The sequence below is a fragment of the Microcaecilia unicolor genome, chromosome 2 (assembly GCF_901765095.1).
Source record: "Microcaecilia unicolor chromosome 2, aMicUni1.1, whole genome shotgun sequence".
Classification (NCBI taxonomy): Eukaryota; Metazoa; Chordata; class Amphibia; order Gymnophiona; family Siphonopidae; genus Microcaecilia; species Microcaecilia unicolor.
This window is the reverse complement of record NC_044032.1, coordinates 503,418,584-503,445,555: the sequence shown is the minus strand read 5'-3', so window position 1 is coordinate 503,445,555 and position 26,972 is coordinate 503,418,584. Positions and strand designations below refer to the sequence as shown.

The window sequence follows — 26,972 nt, the reverse complement described above, 5'->3', positions numbered from 1 at the left end:
GGTTTGTAGGTGTTGTGTTGGGAGGAGATGATGAGTCCGGATAGAGTTGCAGTTCCGGCCAAGATGCTGAGTCCGGATCGAGTTGCAGTTCCTGCCAAGATGCTGAGTCCAGATCGAGTTGCGGTTCCAACCAAGATGCTGAGTCCACTCTGAGTTCCAGTTCCAGCCAAGATGCAGAGGCTACTCCGAGTTCTAGCTCCAGCCAAGCTGCTGAGTCCAGACCGAGTTCCAGTTCCAGCCAAGATGCTGAGTCCAGTCCAAATTCTAGCTCCAGCCCAGATGCTGAGTCCAGGTTGAGTTCCAAGTCCAGTCAAGATGCTGAGTTCATTCTGGGTTCCAGTCCTGATTCCTGTTCAAGTTCCAGCCCAGCTACCCCTGGTCATGTTTTGAAACTCCTCCGCAGGTTTCATCATTCCTACCCATGGAGACCTGAATCACCCATGGAGACCGGGGGAGCCTTGAGGGGGAGGTACTGTCACGGTTGTGCCCCTGTTTCATGCTCTCATTCATCTTGCCACCTGGTGGTCAGACCTGGTGGCTGCGATGGACTGTCTGTTTGCTTTTTCCCATGTTCCAGAAGTCTTGCAGGTCCGGTCCGGATCTTCCAGCCTTCCAGACTGTCTTGGGATGTTTGGAACTTAGCAGCACCCTTACCTGGTGAACTCCCTTGTATGTTGCCTTTATTAAGCACCTGGGAACTTTCAGGTTTTGCCTTGGCAACAGAGGTCTTCAGTCCTGTTCTTGTCCTTGTTGGTCTGTTGCGATTCCTGCCCTGATAGCTTGTTTTGCCTGTTTTTGACCTTGCTGGTTTCCTGGTTTATTCTACTGTCTGCTGCCTGCCCAAGACTCTGCTTGTTTCCTGGTTTGTTCTACTGTCTGCCACCTGCCCAAGACTCTGCTTGATTCCTGATTGTCTATTGATTGCCGCCAGCCTACAGACTGTGAGGTTCCTGGTTTCCCTGCTGCTTTGCCAGGGCCGGTCTTAGCAAGTGCGGGCCCTATGCAGACCAATTTGTTGGGGCCCCATCCTAGCCCCACCCCATCCTAGCCCCGCCCCACCCCAGCTCCACCCCATTGATAATATTATTCAATTTTTAGAAAATTTTTTATTTATGAAATTTCAAATAAAGACAAATGAAGCTAAACTTGTACAGAAAAACTGATTGAAATAATAAGCACAATGCTATCATGAAACCCCCCCCTCCCCAGAAATTATTCAGTTCAAGTCCACTACAATTAGTAGTTCCAATTCTCATAACCCCGGGGGGGGGGGGGGTGTCAAAGGTGCGGACACACAAAATCTCTCCACTGCAAAACACTATACACAAACTTGTGCAAAAACACACTCATAACCTTACCAAACCATAACAGCACTAATTCCAAGGACAGGACGAGCACAAACTTATGCGTGGAAAGGCAGAACTGTAATTACACCAGGCTCTAAAACACCAATACACTACCTCGTAAAAAAAACAAAACAAAAAGGGCTGCAAATGCTACACGCTAGCAGGATACTGCACCTTGATCACACATGAAAAACACATGACACAACAGATACGAAGGCGAAATACTGAACTGGAAAGTTACCTCAAGAAGTCAGACTCAGCATGCAGCAATAATAGAAAAATAGAAACTTACATGCAAAATATCACAGATGCACATTTCCAAAAGCTGACATATTCCAATTAATAAATTCTGAATAAAATACTTTTTTCTACCTTTGTTGTCTGATCATTTGTTTTTTCTATTCACTTTGGTCCCAGTGTCTTCTTTCCATTTGATATTTTTTCTCTCACCATGTCCACCATCCTCCTGTGTCCTTATGTGTCCTGTCTACCATCTGTAGCCCTGTCCCTATCCTTTCTCCAGTTTCAGCATCTGCCTTCAAAGTGTTCTGATCCAGCCCTTAAATTCAGCAATTTCCCCTCCATGCATATCCAGCATTTCTCCTCACTCCCCTCCTTCCATGTGCATCTACTTTCCTCCCCTCCCCTACATCTACATCCAGCATTTCTCCTCTATCCCTTCCCCTCCATCCATGTGCATCTCCTTCCTTTGTCTTTCCTTCCCTCCATTCCTGCCCAACATTTCTCTTCTCTCCCCTGCCCTCCATGTCCAGCAATTTCTCCTCTCTCCCTGGGCCCTGCCCTCCCATCCATGTCCATTGATGCTCCTCTCTCCCCTTCCCTCCACCATCCATCCATATCCAGCAATTCTTCTCCCTTCCCTCCATGTCCAGCAATTCCCCTCTCTCCCTGAGCCCTGGCCTCACATGCTCCTCTGTCCCCTGCCCCTCCATTCATCCCTATAAAGCAATTTCTCTCTCTCCCTGAGCCCTCCCATCCCATCCATACTCCTCTGTCCCCTGCCCCCTCCATTCATCCCTATCCAGCAATTGCCCTCTCTCCCTGAGCCCTGCCCTCCCATGCTCCTCTGTCCCCTGCCCCCTCCATTCATCCCTATCCAGCAATTCCCCTCTCTCCCTGAGCCCTGCCCTCCCATCCATGCTCCTATCCCCTGCCCCTTCCATTCATCCCTATCCAGCAATTCCCCTCTCTCCCTGAGCCCTGCCATCCATGTCCAGGTCCTCTCTCCCTTGCCCTCCCGCTCCCATGTTCAACTGCCTGCCCGCCCTGGCACCCTCTTCTCCCCCCAACCAACAAAGATAATTTTTCTTTTAAATTTACCCTCCGTCACTGGCCTGGAATCTGACTGGACAGCACAGCAGGCAGCATCACTGAAAGCGCTCCTCCCCTCCCAAGTCCCCCCAACGTCTCTAGCAGAACGCAGAAGCTCTTCCTGATTCGTTCATTCTCAGTGTCCTGCCCTCGAGGGCCGTGTCGGACCTCCGCCGGCCCTGGGAAGAGGCTGACTGAGGCACGCCGCGCGGGGCCCCCTAAGCGTGGGGCCCTATGCGACCACCTCGGTCGCCTCGGCCTAAGACCGGCCCTGTGCTTTGCTGCCTGCCGGTAAGACTCTGCGTGATTCATGGACTATTCTCCTGCTTCTGCTTAGTGCTTCTGCTCCACTCCAGCTGCTCCAGCTAGTGTTAGATTTCACTTGATATGTTCTGGTGGTTAGGAAGCCCTTGATCCATTTGAGTGTGTTTCCGCCAATTCCGATGTTGTTCTCTTTGCGTTAGTCATTTCCCCCATCCCCTCCTCTTATAGATTCCTGAATCTGGTCAATGACACCGCATGTAAAGTATTCAGATTAATGTCCTTTTTAAAGACAGTGGGTTACCAAAGGTGCCTCTCATTTTTGATGTACTATATTAAATCTATGTTTGTTCAGTCTTATACGTAAGGGACGTATCGTTTTTCCCACATACGGCATCATGCAAGGACATATCAGAAAGTAAAGTACACTACATATGTGCTAATGCAGTCCGTTTTGAATTTAAATTGATATGTATATGAGTCCCTTGGGTTAACAAATGTAAATAGATGTAACATCATTGGACAAGATTTAGAATGTCCATATGCAGAATGTACCCTCTCCATTAAACTAGTGGTACCTTGTAATAATTCTTTTAAATTTCGTTCTCTGGAGTATGCTATTCTTAATGAGCATTGTGCCAATATGAGATGCGACTGAAAAATCCTCCAGTGCTGTCCCATAATTTTGGCTACTACAATATATATAGAGAGGAGAAAATCATTCAGAACATTTGCGATTGACAACAAGGTGGAGTCTTATATATTTTTGCACGAATATTCACATCACTCCCTTGGTGACTCTATTGGCGTGCATAGATTTAATCATCGACTGAAACCACCTCCACCCTAAAGTTGCAATTCATTAAACTTAACATGCTAAAAAGTGCAAATATATGTAAATATTTGCAAAAAGACACTTAACTTGCGGAGCATGTAAACTCCCTTATTCAGATTGGAGTGTGTAGAAGCCCCGACAGTGCCTGTTTCGCTACGCTTCTTCTGGGGGAACCCACACCATTTAACTGGATCGTGTCTTGACATAGCTCCTTAGCTCCTTTTCTCCTCTCTATATATATTGTAGTAGCCTATATTACATTAGGAGTAAGTCAAGCCATATAGTTTTTTGTCCCATAATTTTGGCAGCTTTAGCTGGTTTTCACCAGCTTGCGTTTCACATGTTTGCATTTCATATTCTGTTGTCTCCATATTTTGATTTTGTAATAGGAGCTCTCTGTTATTATACTTGGCCCTTTGATAAGCATTTTTAAAGATCAGTTTGAAGTATCCACGTTGTTCTAATTTTGACATTAATTGTCTCGATTGTTTTTAAATCATTTTTGTTCTGGACAGATTCTATGATGTCTTAATAATTATGAAATGTATAAGAGGAGGGGATAGGGGGAAATTATAAAATTTCCTCAATAGCACCTATATATGTAGCCTATAAGTGGAAGCCGTGATATTTGATATAACTATATGTTTATAGTATATATTCAGAAGCGCTAGCCATACTTATTGCACTGCTGAACATAGGAATAAGTTGGAACATCTAGATTAGACATTTCAAATTATGATTTATGCCTTAGACATTTTTCTAAATATTGATCTCTTGATTTTTAAGAATGCTATTTAAAAACCACATGGTCTCTGTACTGCTGCAAAATCAGTTACGTGTTAGACTTGTAATTTCTAAAGAGTACTTAGTAAACATTGGGACTGTCTTTTTGTGTATTGTGTACAGCACTGCGTATGCCTTGTAGCGCTATAGAAATGATAAGTAGTAGTAGTAGTAGTAAACATTCTTCAGCCTTTTATGGGAACTTCTGATGGCTTAACCCGACTCTTTGCAGATCTAAAAGTTCCTGAATATTCTAGTATCAACATGTTACCTTCGCCATTGTTTTTCAAATCAGAGTAAAACATTGAGAGGGGTTGAGACATTTTAAATAAGTTAATAAAAATAAATTATATTGTGATGAGGCTTTGCTTGATGTTGAGATAAAGCAGTGGTGTAGCCACAGGTGGGCTTGGGTGGGCCGGGGCCCACCCATTCAGGGCTCAGGCCCACCCAACAGTAGCACACATTTAATGGTAGCTGGTAGGATCCCAAGCTCGGCCAGCTGAAGACTTTCTTCTGATGGTAATGAATACGCGACTCTCCACGAAACCAGCACCTGTGCATGCTGCTGCAGACTGCCAAGGTGGAAAGAAGCATTTTTCCACCAGCTGAGATATTTTTTGGGTGGTGGTTGGGGGGGGGGGGGGGGGGAGAATACTTGGTGCCCACCCACTTCTTGCCTAGGCCCACCCAAAATCTGTTGTCTGGCTATGCCCCTGAGATAAAGGCCTCCTGAATAAGCTTCAGTTTAGTTTAATTCTCACAATGAGACTGGCAGTGCCTGTTTTAATAGGCAGAAGACCATGGGGGTTATTTTAGAAGCTCCATTTGTGGTTTCTACATGGAAATACCAGCATTTACACATGTATATAGCATACACATGTAAATGCTGATTTCAGAAAGCTTCTAATTACACCAAGTGGGATTAAAATCTACATGTGTATTTTTTGTTTCACAAGAAATACACAGGTATGGGGGAAAAGTTCCATTCCGGTATCAACTAAGTTACGCGCATTGTTATAGAATATGATTGGATTTCGGCATGGATCTCGTGGAGGAGCATAATCGAACGGGGCGCCCAAGTTTTCCTGAGGGCATCCCCGCAGGACGGCCCCTTGAAGGGGTGGGGAAACCGCTATTATCGAAACAAGATGGGCGTCCATCTTTCGTTTCGATAATACAGTCGGGGATGCCCAAATCTCAACATTTAGGTCGACCTTAGAGATGGTCGTCCCCGGTTTTTGGCCATAACGGAAACAGAGGATGGCCATCTCAAAAACAACCAAATCCAAGCCATTTGGTCATGAGAGGAGCCAGCATTCATAGAGGGGCATAATCGAACGAAAACGTCTATCTCCATGGGCGTTTATCTCCAAGAACGGGTCCGTGAAGGGGCGGACCGAACCGTATTTTGGGAAAAAAATAGACGTCCATGTTTTATTCGACAATTTGTGAGCTGGGCATTTTTGTTTTTCAGCGATAATGGAAAATGAAAGCGCCCAGCTCAAAAACGAATAAATCCAAGGCATTTGTTCGTGGGAGGGGCCAGGAGTCATAGTGCACTGGTCCCCCTCACATGCCAGGACACCAACCGGGCACCCTAGGGGGCACTGTTACAAAAAAAAAAAAATGTAAAAGAGCTCCCAGGTGCATAGCACCCTTCCCTTGTGTGTTGAGCCCTCCAAATCCCCCTCAAAACCCACCACCCACAAGTCTACACCATTACTATAGCCCTAAGGGGTGAAGGGGGGCACCTACATGTGGGTACAGTGGGTTTGGAGGGCGGTGTGGAGGGCTCCCATTTACCAGCACAAGTGTAACAAGTGGGGGGGATGGGCCTGGGTCTACCTGCCTGACGTCCACTGCACCCCCTAATAACTGCTCCAGTGACCTGCATACTGCTGCCAGGGAGGTGGGTATGACATTTGAGGGTGAACATAAAAAGTTGTGAAACGGCATATTTTTGTGGTGGGAGGGGGTTTGTGACCACTGGGGGAGTCAGGGGAGGTCATCCCCGACTCCCTCCAGTGGTCATCTGGTCGTTTAGGGCACTAAATTCTCGCTAAAACGCATATTTTTTTTCCATTATTGGCGAAAGGCGCCTATCTCTGATTGACAGATAACCACGCCCCAGTTCCGCCTTCACCACGCCTTTGACATGCCCCCATCAACTTTGTCCGCGTCCGCGACGGAGTGCAGTTGAAAACGTCCAAATTTGGCTTTCGATTATACCGTTTTATTCGTTTTTGTGAGATAAACATCTATCTCCCGATTTGGGTCGCAATATAGGCGTTTTTCTTTTTCAATTATAAGCTGGATAGTGTACTGGTTCCCCTGACATACCAGGACACCAACCGGGCAGTAATCATCAGCGCATGTACACTGCCAATTACTGCCGGGTAAATGCCACACAGTAGAAAATTTCTACTACATGTTTTGGACACATGTCAAAAATGGAATTACCGCCAGGGCATGTGGCACCCAGGCGATAGTTCCAATTTGATGCGCATTGGATGTGCTTAGGTGCCTACACGCCTTAGTAAAAGTACCCCTCAAGCACCAAACTAACATTTATGCACCTAAGTGGACATACGTGCATAAATGTTAATACTCTAAACATTCACATACGTAAATGTGAGCAACTAGGTTATAGAATTGAACTTCTAGACCCAGATGCTATATATAGCGACTAAACTTGCATGCACAGATTTGGCAAAGTGGCCAAATTTTGCATGCAACTTAATTGTTTAACAAGCCAATCAGTGCCAATAATTGGCAATAACAAGTAATTAGCACTAATTGGCACTAATTAAAATGTGCACAACATTCTAAGTGTATTCTCTAAAGTGGCGTGCATCAATTCTAATGCATGCATCTCAAAAGGGGGCATGGCCATGGGAGGGGCATTTGTGGGTCATGGACGTTCCAAAAATGTATATGTGCAATGTTATAGAATATGTTCGATCTGCACTTAAGTTATGCATAGCCGTTTACTCCAGATTTCAGCTGGCATAAATGGTCACACCTAAATTTTAGTTGCGGGGATAGGCGCTATGCATATTCTATAAACCGTGCCTAATTTTAGGCAATGTTTATAGAATAGCGCTAAGCACATTTTTTTCACCGCCATATGTAGCATCTGGCACTTAGTGTGTGAATTATTGCATACTGTCATGCCATTGTGGCTGTGTCCTAACTGTACACGCTAATTTATGCATTGACTTCTTACCACATTTTAGTAAAAGGGCCCCTTTACCTTTTATTGTCACAATGTTTAAACTTGATTATTGTACTTTTGTTTAGCTCCTGAGGTTTTCCAGTCCTTCATGGAAGGGGGACCAGGATACTCATATCCTGTAGACTGGTGGTCACTAGGAATCACAGCATATGAATTACTACGGGGTTGGGTAAGAGGTTTTATCCATCTGTTTTCCATGATGTTCACTCAATTCAAAACATAAAAATGAAGATTTCTTGAACCCTGATCCACTAATAGCCTTATTTCACATACTCTTGAAGTATCTTGTATTATTTTGTCAATTTTGTTAACTTTTAATACTTTTTTTATCTGTTTAATTATTAATTTGCTCCTTTAAATGGTCACATAACTATGTCATGTGTCATCTTGCAACACCATGGTGAAACTCATCAGCTAACTTCCTCTCCATCCAGACCCTTGAAATTTCCCTACAGTCATATTCATAATTAGTGGAATAGTATTGTACATTCCTAAATATAAAGCTAAGTGCAGGCTATTATAAAATCTTTAAGCTGCTCAAATTAAGTATTTTTTGAAAAGTTATTGGATATAAGCACAATTTGTGGTAAAAAGTATATTATAATTAAGGGGGGGGGGGGTTCAAGATTGATGAAACAGAACCCAAACCTCGAACATCATGCAACTGTGTTGAAATCATTGTCTGTGAGGTTTCTGAGATCTTTTTCCTCCATTTTTAATGAATACACTTTAATACACATTGTCACGATATTCCAGCGTGTCTATGGCTTCACAACATTCCTGAGATATACTATTAAACACCTTCTCCCTCATTCCATGGTGTGCCAAAAGTTAGGTGCCAATATGGCATGTAACTTCTATACTGCAACAGCAATTATGCTCCCAAAGTCGGTGGGGGGGGGGGGGGGGGGGGCGGGGGGACAACAGGTACGTGCACAACTGCTCTTAGGTGCTATTCTGTAACTTGGCAGCTAAGTGTTCTAGGACATAACTGCTAGTAGTGGGTGTTCATGTGGGAGGGGCATAGGTGTGTCACCAGCCATAACTTATATAGAGTACTGTCAATTGTGTACATGCAGGATGCCATATTTAGGTACTTTTATGCCCAGTATTGACATTGAATAAAGGGGTATGCAACTGCTGGACTTGTGTTAGCATTCTATAATTGATTTGGTGCACAAATTTGCCGTTATAGAATATTCGCTTAGCACTCAGATTTTTGAGGCCTAACTTGTAGCACACTTTACAGAATTGTATTCTTTATGCTGCTGCTACTACTAGTAGTAATCATTTCTATTGTGCTACTAGATATATGCAGCACTGTACAAATTATATGCAGGTACTTTCTCTGACTCTAGAGGACTCACAATCTAAGGGCTTCTTTTCCCACACAGCAAATGAGAGGAAGCCCAAAGGCCCTAAGGTTTTTGTACCTGGGGGGGGCAATGAAGAGTTAGGTGAGTTGTCCAAGGTCACAAGGAGCTACAGCAGGAATTGAACCCAGGTTGCCAGGATCAAGGTCTGCTGCACTAACCATTAGGCTACTCCTGCCCTACTGATTATGTATAGTATAACGCATCATTTCATTCTGAATTTTCTATCTATTTACCATTCTTGCTTTCCTTCTCTATAATTATCTTGCCAAAAATGTTTGGTTTGCAACAACTGCACTTGTTTCACCTTTTCATCATTACCAGCTTCTGAAATTTATAAATATCTTTTCAGCCATTTATTAGTTATTGACCAGAACTAGTGACTTGTTTTCATTATGATCCTTCCTTTAAAACCTAGCTCTTTCTAAGGTAAAAAGTATTTTCGGTAGGAGGGCTCAGTGCTGGCTAATTGCTAGAGTTCTATTTTTAGAACATGAGATGCTGATTCTCATCTCAACCAGAGCAGTTCAGGCACTTTTGTTCTATTACATTAAAACAGAAGCACTTGGCTTAATAGGCAATAGTTTCAGGCATAGATTTCAACTAAAAAGTTTATTCTAAGGGTATTACGTATATTTAAGAGAATCATGCTTTACCCAGTATCATTTTATTAAAAATAGGCTTAGAATCAGGGGTCTACAACCCTAATTCTTGAGCACTGCAAACCAATATGGCTTTTAGAGGAAAATACATATGCACAAAAATACTGGTATTCTAGTCATTTACATGTCTGTGTAGTCATAGACACATGAAATTGGGCTCTTTTCCCTTGGAATCAATGGTGCATACTTTGTTAGTGGGTGTGCCCATAGGTAGAAGTTGGGTGAAGCATACAATTATGTGTGACATTTACACATGTTCTTTTGAAATCTAGGTGCAGACATTTAGAGCCCAACTGAAGCCAGAATTTTTGGTTTCAACCGAAACTGAATCTGTGATTGGCCACTCAGCTTTAGCTGAAACCAAAACTGAAAACGAAACTAGCCCCACCCCAATCCCAGAACAGCACCCACTCCCTCTCTCCCTCAATCAGAAAGAACCCCCCTATTGGACCCACCTGTTGGCGGCAGCACCCATCCCAAACCTAGTCATGTCATCAGTAGCTAGTGGGGGCAGGAGAGATTCCCACTCACTCCTGCCCATGCTGGCTCCTGCTTCAAAATGGCTTCCAGAACCTCGAGCGGCAATCTGGTGAGACTACTGCTGGAGGTCGCAGCAGCCATTTTGCGATTGTGGCATGCACGGGCAGGAATGAGTAGAGGTCAGTCAGCCTCTACAGGCATTTACACCAGCTCATAGGCTGGTCTAAAGGTCTGAGCCTGCAGTGTAGGCATGGGTTATGCTACATGGTAGCATTTTTAAAGAAAAGTAGGTGCCTTCTTTTCTTTCTAAAATAATGCCTAAGTGGGATGTTGTCTTATAAAATTACCATCTCTGGGAGTAATTTTATAAAAGATTATATGTATGTAAAATACTTATTATGAGATTACCCCACAAATGCAAGTATGTACTATGATGAGTAGGAATGTACACCACAGAAATAGAAAGAAATGCCTGTCCTCCTGTAAATTCTCAACACTGTAAAATGTCCAGATGTAAATTCTCAACACTGACATATTTTGGTCACTAAAATGAAAAATACAATCATTTTTTCCCACCTTTATTGTCTGGTGATTTTATTTTTCTAATCATCTTGTTCTCAGTCTCTGATTCCACTTCCCTCTTAACTCTGTTTCCAGGGCCTCCTGTTCATTTGCTATTTCTTTTATCACCCCTTTTCTTCTTTACTACCTGCCCTACATCTGTTATTTGGCACTGATCTTTTTCATTCAGCTTTCTTCCATTTTTCTGTCTCAAAGCTATTTAGTTTTCCATCTCTTTCCCTTCATTGCAGCATTCCCCCTTCCCTTCCCTTCCTGTGCAACACTCCCCCTCTATCTTTCCCTTCCCTTCATGTGCAATATTTTTTCCTCTACCTTTCCCCTCCTTTCATGTTCACCATGTCTCCCCTCTTCCCTTCATTTGCAACATTCCTCCCTCTACCTCCCCCTTCCCTTCCTTTCATATGTAGCATTTCTCCCCTCTGCCTTACCCTTCCCTTCCTTTTATGTGCAGCATAAATACGTAAGTATTGCCCAGACCAAAGGTCCATCAAGTCCAGCATCCTGTTTCCAACAGTGGCCTATCCAGGTCACAAGTACCTGACAAGATCCCAAAACAATTCATTTTATGCTGGTTATCCTAGAAATAACCAGTAGATTTTCCCCAAGTCCATTTTAATAATGGCTTATGGACTTTTCTTTTAGGAAGCTATTCAAACCTTTTTTAAACCCCACTAAGCTAACTGCTTTTACTACATTCTCTGGCAATGAATTCTAGAGTTTAACTATCATTGAGTGAAGAAATATTTTCTCCAATTCGTTTTAAATTTACTACTTTGTAGCTTCATTGTATGCCCCCTAGTTCTAGTATTTTTGGAAAGAGTAAACAAACAATCAATTCATGTCTATCCATTCCATTCCACTCATTATTTTATAGACCTCTATCATATCTCTCCTTGTCTCTTCTTTTCCTGTGCAGCATCTTGTCCTCTGCTACCTACCCCATTCTCTCCTGCAGATCTGATTTCTTTCCCTATCTTCTTCCTCCTTCCTGATTTGGTCTTTCTCCCCTCCTCCATGAGCTTACAAACTCATTGTGGTCGCTAGCAGCCATTACATCAGGCTTTCCCTCTGTCGCATCCCACCCGCATGAGAAAAGGAAGTTGTAACAGAGCAAAGGACCTCGGGGCTGGTCAGAGGAAAGCCTGATCTATTGCTGTCGGCACCCACATCAAGCTTGTAAACTCAAGACGGAAAGGAAAGAAAATGGACCTGAGGGAGGAGAAGAAAGTTAGTGAGGGGATGCCAGAATATGGGGTGGCAAGGCAGATTTTGAAGTGGAAGTTGCCACCCCATAGCGACAACTATGACCAGTGTAGGAAAAAGGACTGCCTGCACTCTAAGTGCTGCTGAGATGGGGCGGGGGGAGCATATGCAACAACGTACACATTGTGTACGGCTATGCCACTGTCCCCCCCATACCTTAACTGGTGAAGATCCCCCATCCCTGCCAGCTGAAGACATCCACATCCCACAACCCATATTTAGAAAAGTGCAGCAGTCAAAGGCAGTGCTCTGGGACGCTGAGACTGACACTCCAAGCATACTCAGTTCCCATGCATGCACTGAACATGCATGAGAACTAAGTATGCCTGCAGAGCACCACCACACACTGCCATGGTTTTATGATGGGTGAAGGGGTTTGGCAGGCTGTGGATGTTTCCAGCTGCCAGGCCTTGAAGATTTCACCAGATGTATGAATGAATTGCCAGCTTTTTGAAAGATAAAAACTCACCATCCTGCTCCACCATTGTTCTTTCCCTTGCTATACCCTGTCCTACCTCCAACATAAGAACATAAGAATAGCTATACTGGGTCAGACCAATGGTCCATCTAGCCCAGTATCCTGCTTCAACAGGGGCCAATCCAGGTCACAAGTACCTGGCATAAACCCAATTAGTATCAATGTTCCATGCTACCAGTCCCAGGGCAAGCAGTGGCTTCCCCCATATCCATCTTAATAACAGACTATTGTCTTTTCCTATGGACTTTTCCTCCAGGAATTTGTCCAGACCTTTTTAAACCAAGATACACAAACTGCTGTTATCACATCCTCCAGCAGCACGTTCCAGAGCTTAACTATTCTTTGAGTGAAAAAAATATTTCCTCCTATTTGTTTTAAAAGTATTTCCATGTAATTTCATTGAGTGTCCCCTGGCCTTTATACTTTTTGAAAGAGTGAAAAATTGATTCACTTTTACCCATTCTACACCACTCAGGATTTTGTAAACTTCTATCGTATCCCCCCTCAGCCGTCTCTTTTACAAGTTGAAGAGTCCTAACCTCTTAAGCCTTTCCTCATATGAGAGGAGCTCCATTCCCGTAATCATTTTGGTTGCCCTTCTTTGAGCCTTTTCTAATTCTTTTATATCATTTATAAGATACGATGACCAGAATTGCACACAGTACTCAAGGTGTGGTCGCACCATGGAGCAATTCAGATGCACTATAATATTCTTTGTCTTACTTTCAATCCCTTTCTTAATAATTACTAGTATTCTGTTTGCTTTTTTGGCTGTTACCACACACTGGGCAGAAGATTTCACCATATTGTCTACGATGACACCTAGTACTTTTGTTCGGGTGCTGACTCCTAGGGTGGAACCTTACTTACCTAGCACCAAATAACTATGATTTGAATTATTCTTCCCAATGTGCATCACTTTGCACTTGTCCACATTAAATCTCGTCTACCATTTGGATGCCCAGTCTGCAATTTTTCACAATCTGCATTGCTTCCCTCTAGGCCCCCCTTAACCTATCTCGACCTTTTATACTTCCTGGACCATGCCACCATTTCTATGTCCCTTCCCCTGGGGCAGGATTAGGGGTTTTAAGGTGGCTCTGACAGTGACAGTGTCCTATATACTCCTTCATACTGCCCTATTGCAGATTTTAGTATCATCTGCAAAGAGGCAAACTTTACCAAACAGTCCTTCGTCACTACAGTTTACAAAAATGTTAAAAAGAACATGCCCAAGAACCAAACCTTGTAGCACACCACAGATAACAACCCTTTCCTCAGAATGAGCACCATTTAGCATTACACTCTGTCGCCTTCCACTCAACCATTTCTTAACCTAGTCAGGCACTTTAGGGCTCATACTGCGTCAAAAGCTTTGCTAAAATCTAAGTACATCACATCTAGCACTCTTTCTTGATCCAACTCTCTGGTAACCAAGTCAAAAAATTAATCAGATTTGTCTGACAAGAACTGCCTCTAGTGAGACCATGCTGCCTTGAGTCCTGAAATCCATTAGATTCCAGAAACCTCTCTGTTCTCTGTTGTAGAAACATTTCCATTAATTTACTTACCACACAGGTCAGATTATCTGGCCTGTAGTTCCTAAACTCCTCCTTATTTCCGCTTTTGTGGAGAGGGACCACGTCTGCCCTTCTCCTGTCCTCTGGGATCACTCTCAAATCTGGAGGAGAATTGAAAAGGTCAGACAACAGAACCTCCTAGAACTTCCCTAAGTTCCTTCAGTACCCTTGGATGTATGCCACTCAGCTCTATTGCTTTTTCCAGAATGAGAGGGTGTATAGAACATTGTGATCAGAATTAAGATGTCCCAGGTTGAGACATGCATAGTTCCAGTAGCTATTTACAAAAGGCTCTGCTGAACATACAGGAGTGCATGTGTATTGCCAGCACTCATAGTGGGAGCAGGCATTTTACAAACATACGTTTGGAAGAATGAGCAGCCTAACTCAGCAGCTGCCATGTTGAACTGCAGTTATTTCACAACTTACATTTTCATTTTGGGCCGAAATACACAATGGATTGTTAAAGAGAATCACTCTTTAATCCCCATGTTAAGCCTTGGCTATAATGAACAATTTTTAAAATTCTGTGTGCCTTTGAGCTGGTGCACAATCCGATGGAGAAATGTTTTCCTATATACATGTATGCCCATTGTAAAGTGAAGAATACACATATACCCCCTGATTCTGTAAAGGTTGCCAAAAATTGTGTGCACACATTTAGGCACGTTTCTGATCTGCGTGCACAATTTAATTGAATAACAAGCCAATTAGTGCCAATAATTGGCTTTTTAACAAATTATTGGCACTAATTAGATTTAATTGGGACCAATGCATGTAAATTTAGGCGCAGGATCTGCACCTAAAACTTATGCATGGTCCAAAAAAGGAGGCATTGACATGGGAGGGTCATAGGCGTTTTGGGGCAGAACGGGAGTGTGTCTTCGAATTACGCATGTAATTACAGAATAATAGTGTTCCACATGTAAATTTAGGTGCAGGTATTTGCACCACATTTCCATTGGTGCAAACGTCCATGCCTAAATTTACACGCTGAACTTGAGGCATGGATTATAGAATACCTCTTTAGTGGGGTTTTTCAACGCCATTTATAGAATTTACCCCATAAACTTTGGACCACCCAAGCCACACTGCCATCAAGTCCCTTTTAAATCACATGATGCACAGCTTCACGTGTAAAATAATGGCTTCCCATAACTTTCATTTACACCTGAATGCAGTCTAGATAAATAATTGCTGCTACTTACACATTGAGTTGCTTCTAAATAACCTCCTTTGTGTTTAAAAGCTGGGAAAATCTGCAAAACATATTTTTAACAGTTACTTTATTTTAATTTTTCCCTCAGAGGCCTTATGAAATTCATTCAGTCACTCCTATTGATGAGATTCTTAACATGTTCAAGATAGAAAGAGTGCACTACTCCTCAACATGGTGTACAGGCATGGTGGCTTTACTTAAAAAGGTAAGAAATCCAAAATCATGTCAAGGTTCTCATTAATATGATGCCACTAATGTCCCCTATACCTAAAGGACACTGTACATATCATAGAAATTAAAGAGTTGCATGTTTGTAATATTTCTGCATAATTAACAATATTTTAATCACTCCCTCCCCCAAGATCCTCAAGAACAATAGGTGAATTATTTATGTAGTAAAGGAAAACAAATAGTAGTCTCTACTCAGTAGAACATGGAATTGGATACATTGGACAGGAGACGATACAGGAAACAAAATGATATGTACCCTGAGATTAATCATTTTACATCAGGGCTTCTGAAGCCTGTTCTTTTGGCTCCACAGCTAGTCAGGGGTTATTTTGGTTATCCACAATAAATAAATATAAAATAAATGTTTATACAGTAGAGACTCTGTCTATCCAAATTTATCTCACGCATACTCGCTATGTATATCCTGACAGGATAGGTTTAGAAGTCTTGCTTTAGAAGTCAAGTGCATTTTAAATATAAATGAAATTGTGACCTTACAGAATTAATGTTTACTCAAAGCATACAACAAATAAACACATTAAAACTTCAAATAATTATAGAAATAGCAGAGAAATCAATATTGGTACTGCAAAAAACATCAATGTCAATGGTGAGCAGATGTGTTTCCTTTAAAGGTCCTCTTGTTTCGTAGTCTGATTCATCAACTGGCTTTATGTTTGCTTAGTGCAGGATATAACCTAAACTGGATGAAGTCATATTTGCCCATAGTTCAGTATACAGTCAGTTGAATTGATACGTGTCTTTAGGAAAGGTTTTCACAAATCCTAACAGAGTTTGCTTTTAAGACTGAGCTTTGTATAAAACTAAATAAATTTCTGCTTTAGCATACATTTATGATTTTTCTATCAGTCCTGACAGACTCTGAAAGACTATATAAAAGCACATTTGAAAAAGAAATGTAATGAAACTTAGTCATTCCTCAAGATGGACAACATCCACCAGTGGTTACACTACCATCTGCTGGTCTCATACAAATACGAGTCCTATATTCAGGTGAAAGATTTAAATTTGTATATGATTGTAGTTTGTCATCCTTTGAAAAAAGAAAAAAAATCAGTTTTCTGAAACTGAAAAAAAATTGACACACCATCTTCATACTATCACAGTTTAATGATGGATTACTCAGCATTTCTGAGTCACATTTAACATTCCAGAAACAAATTGGATTAGACCTTGAATTAGCAGCATCTGTCTTCCAAACGATGCATATGTCATTCAGAAGTATGACTTTTTATTGTATACAGAAAATATTAAAGTAGTATTAGCCATTTTAACTAGAGATTAAACATTTAAAAGGATAATAGTAATTATCTCTCCTGGTCACATGAACAAACTGAAGAAAAACAATGCACAGCCTAATATTGAATAAGTTTGATCTATGCCTGCCCAATATTATATAACAATATTCATAAGAAATCATTTAACTTGCAGTGCTCATACAACATACGTTAGGCAGCATATCACACAAACTTCATAAACTCATAGTGTGCATACATATCATCATTATTTTACTTTCAAACATGCCAAACAAAAATGTTTCTGCAAATATTTAAATGAACTTCAACTCTAAAAGGCTTATTGATCTGCATAGCACACACTCCTTATTTGTCATCATCAGTCCAAATATAATAGTGCTCAACAAAAATTCAGCATCTCAAAATTGAAAGTTCATTACTTAACTTGATTAGAGGAGCACCGCAGTTGACATGATCATGTTTCGAAAACTGCTTCAGGATGTGGATTATTCCTTAGGATCAATCGCTCTCAAACTTGCTGCATCACTGCATCATTGCTGCAGAAAAAGATAGTGACAGCTCTGTTGCCATCTTTTTCCGCAGCAATGGTGGAACGACATAGCAAGTTTGAAAGAGATTTATCCTAAGGGCATAGGCCATCTCTACGAGGTGGAAAGTGCCATCCAAAAAAAATATAGCTTGCCATCCCATTATCACCCCAGTTCTTGTGCATATGGCTTCTCCGCTGCTCTCTCTGATACCGGCTGATTCCTCTGCCACTGCTGCTTTCTGCAATGTGCAGTGAAGCAGAGTCAAAAAAGCAAAGAGAAGCCACAGGGCCTTTGGTCTTGTCTGCACTGCTACACACTCTGCTGGTGCCAGTTCTGGTCCTGCCCCTCAAAAACAGGAAGTGACTTCAGAAGGGGAAGGGACTGGAACCGGCACCAACATCGGAAGAATGTGTAGCAGTGCAGACAAGAGGGAAGGCCCTGTGGCTTCTTTATGCTTTTTAGCTGCTGGGGGAGGGGGGATAAAGCAGACATGCTTCTGCATGGGAGGGGGGAGTGGGATGCCAGAGGGCTGGGCAGTAGGTAAGGTGATGAATTAAGATGGGGGGGGGAGGAAAGCACTGGTTTATGGAGAGAGAAAGAAAAAAAGACATTGGATAGGATGGGGGTAGGGATTGTGGGCACAGTGGTGGGAGGGAATAGGGGAACAGAGGTCAGATAGGGACACAAAGGGGGATGCTGGACTCTGTGTGGTGTACCAAGATAGTGGGAAATGGTGGACTTGTGGTGGAAAGTAGAGAGAAGATGAAAGGGAGGAGGATAGGAAGACAGAAGCAAGATGCTGAACATGGGAAGGGGGAGTAGGGAGTAGGGGGACAAACTAAAGATGCTGGATGAAAGGGTGGAAAAAGATAAGATGCTGGACAAAAGTTGCAAAGGAAGTGCCAGAGAGAGAGGAGATGTTGGGTCAGGGATATATGGAAAGAAAAGAAACATACTTATTCAGGGGGATAAGGATAGATGGTGGACATGGGGGGTAAGTTGACTGAATTGGGGTGGGAAAGAGAGGGTGTACTGGAACAAGAAGGGAAAGAGAGACGAGATGCTGGATTGAGTATTAATTAAAGAGAGACATGGAGTTATAGGGAAACAGAAGGGGGAATCCTGGACATGAGGAGAGTAGTAAGACAGAAGGGACATGCTGGACGCAGGAGGGGAATCAGAAGGCAAAGGGGAGATGCTGAACATTGGAGGGGATTAGGAGAAGAGAGAAGGATGCTGAATAAGGAATAGGGAGAAAGGAGTATTCTGACAGAGGGAGAGAGGTGCTGGTAGGCAGGGGATGGGGAAATTCTGGATGAAGGTGGAAAAGAGAGAGTTGAGATATTGGATGGCAGGGGAGAGAGGGGATGTTGGATGGAGGAGATGATGGACAGAGAAGGGAAAAGAGAAAAGAGGTGCTGTACAGAGGGGAAGAAAGAAAGACTATTATATTCACATACAAGTCTGTGAAACTGAGGAGCTTCAAGGAGAAATTCAACAAAATTGACTTTTCTTCTCTTCAAATATCATGAAGCCTCACATACTCTAGCAAGTAAAAGCAATATAAGGGAATTCTATAAATTGGCACTAAATTTTGGGCACCACAAAGGGGCACATGCTACTGATAGTATTCTATAAATTGCATGCATCACTAGCTGAAAGGCCTATGAGATGCCCATGTGCCAGCCATGTTAACACCCCCTTTCATTTGCATGCTATGCAATTTAGGTGTGCATTGTCCAGAATGGCACCTAGCATCTATGTGTGTAACTACCAATTGTTGATGCCAATCATCTGCATAAGTGCTAGTATTCTATATAATTATGCACATGATTGGCACCTAAATTTAGACGCCCTTTACAGAATTTCCTTTCATGAGTTTAGTGAAACCCAAATGTGCATCAAGAAGACTGCGTTCTTTTAGGACAGAACTAGATTTTGGGCTATCTTCCTTTGTCTTCTACTACAAATATAAAGTTAAAATACACAAATTTGTGTACACATTCATGTTTCGAGATCATAACATTTTCTTGAAATATATAAAAGAACATTTTTGCCTGATCCCAAAATCTGCAGGGCAATATGTAAAATGCAATGCTTTGCTTTCTTTCAGCTTCTTACTAAAGATCCAGAGTGCCGTCTTTCAAATCTTTCAGACATTCAGAGCTCTCCATACTTAGCTGACATGAATTGGGATGCTGTTCTTGAGAAACATGTGACCCCAGGCTTTGTTCCAAATGTGAGTCAGTGTTCCATTCTGACTACAAATGCAATTCTTCAGTCTAATTATGTTTTCCGTTATTTGCAAATAGACATTTTGGTTTTATTTTTTTAGGGTATATTGGACTCTTTCTTGTTCTGTGTTTTGTTTAAAGAATGCATGAGTTCATTAGGGATGCACTTCTAAGAAGAAAATATGGTGGGGATGGATGTATAAATTTGGTTCTGCTTCGTCTTTAAGCTTTTTCTTTTTATGGACTCTATTTACTATGCTGAAATAATGCATTGCCATGTATTTAAACCTACAATAAATCCTTAGTATGCACTATAAATGCCTCACATGAACTTGGAATATTTATGCAATATTGCTACAAAACATCACTTGCCTGAAAAATGCCCAAACTGGAGAACCAAACGCAACATGCTATATAAAGAGGTGATCTAAATAAAAATGGCTAATTGTAACTGCTACCAGTGCCTAAATAATTTTAAAAATCTGAATCACTTCATGAGCCAACTTAATAAACTGCATCACATGCAAATGCATGCAAAGTACCTTATTACTATACAAAAGGCATAAACAAACTATGATGAACTGTGCAATCTATGTTTAGCAGCAACTGTTAAATAGACCTAATAAGGTGTAATTAACTATCACTGATAGGCTAATGTTATTTATGGTGCCATTAGTTTCCTCTTCCCCATAGCCGAATCAAGAGTCCTGAAGGCCCAAAAAGCCCAGCACTGAAATATTCCCTCTTAAACCAAAAATCCACTTCATTCCAAAGACACTCCTAACCTGCCTCCCCCCCCCATGAAGTTAAGAATGAATAAGCCTCACCCATCCCTCAGTAGCAATCCCCCCCCACCCCCACACACACACACAGCAGGCCTTCAGGCTCTTTCACCCTTCATGGAAGGGATAGAACATGCCAACATGGCTTCCACTGGTAACATCCAAGCATTCCTGGTCACAGGAAATGCATTACACCATTTACTAAACTGTGGTAGTCAACAGAGTTTTGCACAACCCAAGAAAAGTTTTGTTAGCGCTCATACTTTCCAAGCGTTTCTCAATTGGGGGGGGGGGGGGGTTCTGGCATTTTTGCACATTCAATTTAAATTTTCACTTTCTATGCACAAAAAATATTTTTGCAAGTGGAAATCCAGTGTACACATGTTAATTCATAGGTATAGGTGAGCATAAATGTTTTTACACATACAATATTTTGTAGACACCCAAATGGAATGAATACATGTCAACAAATGTCAATTACTTGTGTTTAGTGACTAATGAGGTAACTAAACTATATTAGAACTATGGGCCTGATATTCAGTGACACGTATCTGGGTAGGAGTGGCTCCTACCCTAACAAGTACTACTCACCAAGGCCAGCCAGTTAATTTCAGTGGCTATATCCCGAATCCATGTTACAAATGCCATTAGTTAAATCAACAACTGAGAAAATGTTTGCCTAAATAAGTGAACCTTCAACTGTTTTCAAACCATCTGAATTACAAATCAGCTTTAATTTAAAAGGCAAGAAGTTCCAGAGCATAGGGCCAACAATACAAAATGTAATCTCAATAACTAAAAAATGGAGTACATTACAGCTGTGCTGTTCTAGGCAAGGTGAGGTCACAAAACTTCAACAGCCAGCATAAACCATTCCCAACTAAAACTTTACCAGTAGACTTTCAATTCTTAATCCAACTCTTCTTTAATGTAACAATCATAGAAAATACTCAAAGGGGAAAATGTGGGAGTAATGGTGAAGAATTTTGATGGAATCACAATAGATCAATGAGGGATCAGTCCCTAGAACAACTGCTAATCACAATGGTATGCTATAAAGACTGGGACTCTCTGTCACAGCCCACAAGGGGAGAGAGAGAGGGCTGGTCCTCGCCCAGAATTAAGAGCTAATGGGGAAAGCTCACAAGGAGTCAATCACAGGAAACTGCAAACTATAGGGATAGCAGCCCTAGTAGACAATGCAATTGAATACAAAGATTACTCATAGTAAATATATAACAATGCACCCTGCTTCCATGAATACGGGGTCCCTACCTGGTATCTGTAGATACCATTCTGGTGATAGTGGAACATCCCACTCATCAGTACTTTGAGAACACTCCCTCAGTAGGGATCTTCCCTGAATGGTGACTAGAGCCACAAACCTCAGTGGATAATACAGACTATTGACTGTTGACAAGACACCTCTGTGTGTATATGGCTTCCCTTGGGTGGAGACTTGAAAGGTAAACATTCATCTCTTAAGACCCCAAAGCAATCCAAGGCTTCTGTGAAGTGGAGGAGTGGCCTAGTGGTTAGGGTGGTGGACTTTCGTCCTGGGGAACTGAGGAACTGAGTTTGATTCCCCCTTCAGGCACAGGCAGCTCCTTGTGACTCTGGGCAAGTCATTTAACCCTCCATTGCCCCATGTAAGCCGCATTGAGCCTGCCATGAGTGAGAAAGCGCGGGGTACAAATGTAACAAAAAAAATGGAGGGGTGGTAGACTTAGGAGTAATATCAAGAAATACTTTTTCAAGGATACGGTAGTGGACACCTAGAATATCCTGCTAAAAGAGTTGGTGGGGATAAAAAGAATGACACAGTTCAAAAACGCATGGGAAAAACACCGAGAATCTCTATATGGAATGAGGATGGACTCAAAGTGCACTACCAAATTTCACAGCAATGCAAAATCCATTATCATTTCATGATAGAGAGATTGCAAATGGTGACATGGAGGGGCACTTTCGATATGATGTCTCCAATTTTGGACGCTTTGTACAAAATGTTCAAAATCCGAACAGGAAAAAAGGTCATTTTTGAAAAACAAAAACATCTATCTTTTTTTTTTTTTCTAATACTGTATCGAACAAGGTTTTGTGCTTTGGACAGGGTTTTTTTGGTCCATTTTCGGAAAAAAAAAAAAAAAACGTACAGATTCATGCCATTGGGATGTAGGAGGAGCCATCATTTTTAGTAGACTGGTCCCCCAGACATCCCAGGAGAGCATGAAGATGCTCCCAGGTACACATCTCACCTTTGCTTCCTTATCTTGTCCCCTGAGCCCTCTAAAACCCCACCCAAAACACATTGTCCACCATTGTACACCACTGCAATAGTCCTTATGGTGAAGAGGCATCTATATGTGGGTACAGTAGGGTTTTGATGACTTTGGGAGGGGTCACAGTTTCCACCACAAGTGTGACAGGTAGAGATAGGGACCTGCGTCCCCCACTATGCACTGCACTGAATACTACACTACTCCAGGGACGTGCATACTGCTCTAATAGACCTGACTTTAACATCTGAAGCTGTCATAGAGACTCATAAGTCATATTTTTATTCACATTTTGGTGGGGTTGGGAGGGGGTCAGTGACCACTGGGGGGTATTGGTGTTCACACCTGATTCCCTCCAGTGGTCATCTGGTCACTTGGGGCACCATTTTGTGCCTTATTCATTCTGAAAACAGGTCCAGACCAAAACATCTTGGTTTTAGTCCTGGACATTTTTGTTTTGTTCCATTATGGCCTAATCCCGCCTTCAAAATGCCACAACACATCCCTTTGTGATTTGAACACACTTTTGATGGACTTCATAGAAAAACATCTAAAATATGTATTTGAAAATACCAATTTGACATTTTTGTGAGAAAAACATTCAAATGCGACTTTATTCCACTTTTGGATGTTTTCTCTTTTGAAAATGAGCCCCTAAGTATTCACATTCTACTGCTGTCTCTACACTTAAAATAAGTGGCTTTTTGCATTACTGTGAAATTTAACAGTGCACATTTGATTTGGGCATTTATATTACTTTGATTTGGAACTGGTTGAGTAGGATATTTTATTTAGAGTAGCGCTTGTCATTCTTTTTGTGGCCATGACCCCATGATTGTGGCCAAATAAAATTGTGTAACACTCTAGCAGTGCAAAATAATGGTGCTCCAATGAAAAAACAGTGGCATACCAAGGGGGGGGGGGCGGTAGGGGCGGTCCGCCCCGGGTGCACGCCGCTGGGGGGGTGCCGTGCGCGCCTGTCCTTCATTCGTTCCATGCTCCCTCTGCCCCGGAACAGGTTACTTCCTGTTCCGGGGCAGAGGGAGCATGGAGCGAACGAAGGACAGGCGCGCGCAGCACCGCCCCAGCGGCATGCACCCGGGGGGGGGGGTGTCCTTTCGCCGGGGGGGGGTTGCGCTGCATCCGGGGGGGGGGGCGCTGCACCCGGGGGCGGGGCGCATCAGCGATCCGCCCCGGGTGTCAGCCCCCCTAGGAACGCCACTGTGAAAAACCCACCCAGGTTACGACCACAAATGTGGGTTTCATGACCACATATGAAGACAGCTCAGGAAGCTCTGACTTGGAAGATACCAGTGAACGATAAGTAGCCAACTTAAAGAGCAACTTACATGTTTGCTTGCAGGAAAAGTGTGCAAGTTTGCTGATAGTCCTCACTTATACATTTATTATTGTTCTTTCCAGCAATATTGGCATTTGATACTACACTATTGGGATATATCTGTGTTTGAGAATGTTCAGTGTTGGGAGATTGTTGTATGTGGTGTATACTGATGCAGGCACAGCAAACAGGAAGAACCTCTATGAAGGAACAGCATGAGCAGGAGAAAGTAGAGGCTGGCCAAAGGATGATCCAACACAGGAAATAGTGCTTAAATACACTTTATTCGCAGCATGAGAAGGACCCAATACAGTCCATGTTTTGGTGGCACAACCCGCCTGTCTCAGGGATCACAATCAAACTCTCTGTAGGCAAGCAAGGTGTGTAAAACGCTGATACATCAAACTCATGTAAAGCACAGGAAAACAAGGAGATGAGCTGATCAAACAAAGCAGTCCAAAGGCAGTTCCATTTTACTAAGTGTCTACCTTCGGGCTGCTTTGATTGACCAGCTCATCTCCTTGTTTTCCTGTGCTTTACAAGACTTTGGTGTACCAGCATTTTACACACCTTTCAAGTCTATAGAGAGTCCAATTGTGACCCCTAAGGCAGGCGGGTTGTGCCGCTGAAACACAGACTGTGCCGGGTCCTTCATGCAGCGAATAAAGTGTACTTGGGCACCATTTCCTGTGTTGGATTGTCCTTTGTCCAGTCTCTACTTTCTCCTGCTCATACTGATGCAGTTCATTGCCATTCTTACCAGAACATTCTGGCAAAAGAAACATTTAACCTCATTATCCCTGTTTTCACCCTGAGAAAGTAGGGTATGAAAACAAGGGGGTAGGGGAAGAAAGGGAGTAGACTGACCACCAGGATAATAAGCTCTCACTGTGTTGTATTGATTCCCAAGGCTTTATTACATTACCTAGATCAGACATGTTGATTTAAAAGACAGGACAGAGCTAGAATGTACAATTACTTTCACGTTTGTGTTTCTTGCTGATTTGTCAGGATGGCATGTCCTTGAAAAAGGTTTCGATTCCCTGTTACAGCACTGATATGGTGGAAGTAGTATTTGCCGTTTCCCACATGAAAACATTCTGCAATGAAAAGCTACATGCATAAATGGAAAAAAACATGGACACAGAACAGCAGGAGAAGCAAAGAGCCAAGGCAGAAGGGTTGGCAGGCATTCCGCTGTTCCTACCAACTGAAAAATAGCAAGAGGAACTGGCAGCCGGAGCAGGGCTAATTTAGAAACAAAATTCACATGCGGGTTGAAATGGCACTTAACATATGGCTTTTTGCAATATTTTGTGTGCCTACTAAGATACAGGTACTATTGTGGGCATACAAAAATGTACATGCCAACAAGTAAAGTGTAGTTCTGGCATGCAGCATTTAAAAACCCTTTGTGCTAACCAGGCCATCGCGGATCTCCCCTAACATTGTATGATTAAGATATACTGAAGCCAAATTGGTGGACAGACTGAATGGACCATTCAGGTCTCCATCAGCCATCATTTACTATATTAGTCTATTAATAACCCCACCTCTGCCTGCAGACAGAAAGGTTAAGTGCAAGTGCTGTGGGGTTCTTAATTGGCTGTAACATAGCTTAATCATCATATAGTGTTAGGGGAGATCCATGAGGGCAAGGGTTAAAGATCATGTATTTGATATACCACCTTTTTATGATAGAGCCAAAGCAGTTTATATGCTTTTTAAAATTATATTCAAGTACTTTCCCTGTCCCAAGTATTTATTTATTATTTATTTATTACATTTGTACCCCGCGCTTTCCCACTCAAAGCAGGTTCCATGCGGCTTACATAATAATTGGGATTAACAAAGGGAAATGCAGGGATGAGGGGAATAGGAGAAGTATGAGCAAGGGTAAGTGAGCGATTGGAGGGTAGATGAGGCGGAGGGGAATGGGTAAGAGTGAAGGGAGTAGGAGAGGTGTGAGTAAGGGTAGGTGAGCATTGGGGGAGGGGTCGATGAGGCAAAAGGGGATAGAACAGGGGATAAGCAGGGGAAAATGAGGCGGGAGATGTAGTCTAGGTCGTTGTCATTGTCTCCTGGATATGTGATGAATAGATGGGTTTGTGGGAATTAATCTGGATCGTTTGGGTAGGCTTGCCTGAACAAATGGTTTTTTAGGCTAGCAAGCTATGTTTTTTTGTACCTGGTGGCAATAGAAGGTTAAGTGACTTGCCCAGAATCAAAAGGAGCTACAGTGGGAATTGAACCCAGTTTCCCAGTTTCTCAGCCCGCTGCACTAACAATTGGGACACTCCTCCACTCAGTTGACAGTTGTGTACTGATACAGAGCAGCTTAGCTTTTTACCTTTTTGAACTTTTCCTCTATAGGCAAACAGAAAGTGAAAGGCCCACTTACCATTCTTATTCGCGCAATCCAGTGCCATCAGGCCCTATAGATGGCTTTGGTTGTTGACCTGGACCGTCTTTAAATGCCTTCAGGGAGTTGGGAGACTCCACAGCTGCCCTTGGACTTGATGCATCTTTTGGAAGCCAAGTGGAAGCTCCTTCTCCACAGCCTCAGGCCCAGAATTTGACAGCAGTGGCAACAATTGAAGCCATGACCAATGTTGTTAGTGGTTTGAACACCCAGGACAAACAGCACCTGAGGCCTTAGAAATAGGATCACGTACAGCTGGAGTTGGGAAGGTATCCAGAAACAGTTCATTTCTTAAACGGCAATTGGAGGCATGCAAATAATTGAGGAGGTTCATTTACCTTCTGACTTGCAAACAAGACCTTCAATAGTGGCACTAGACACAATGGAGGGAATTCTATAAATTCTTCGAATTGGGCGCTGTTTATAGAATACTGCATACTTTCAGG

General features: G+C 42.5%; 1 protein-coding gene across 1 annotated transcript in view; it reads left to right on the top strand.

Moving 5' to 3' along the window:
- Positions 1-26,972, top strand: part of STK32B (serine/threonine kinase 32B) — a 415,797-nt gene that overhangs the window by 317,276 nt on the left and 71,549 nt on the right. Inside the window, 3 exon segments of the mRNA XM_030192595.1 lie at positions 7,861-7,964; positions 15,521-15,637; positions 19,584-19,709. Of these exon segments, the coding sequence (XP_030048455.1) occupies positions 7,861-7,964; positions 15,521-15,637; positions 19,584-19,709 (347 nt within the window).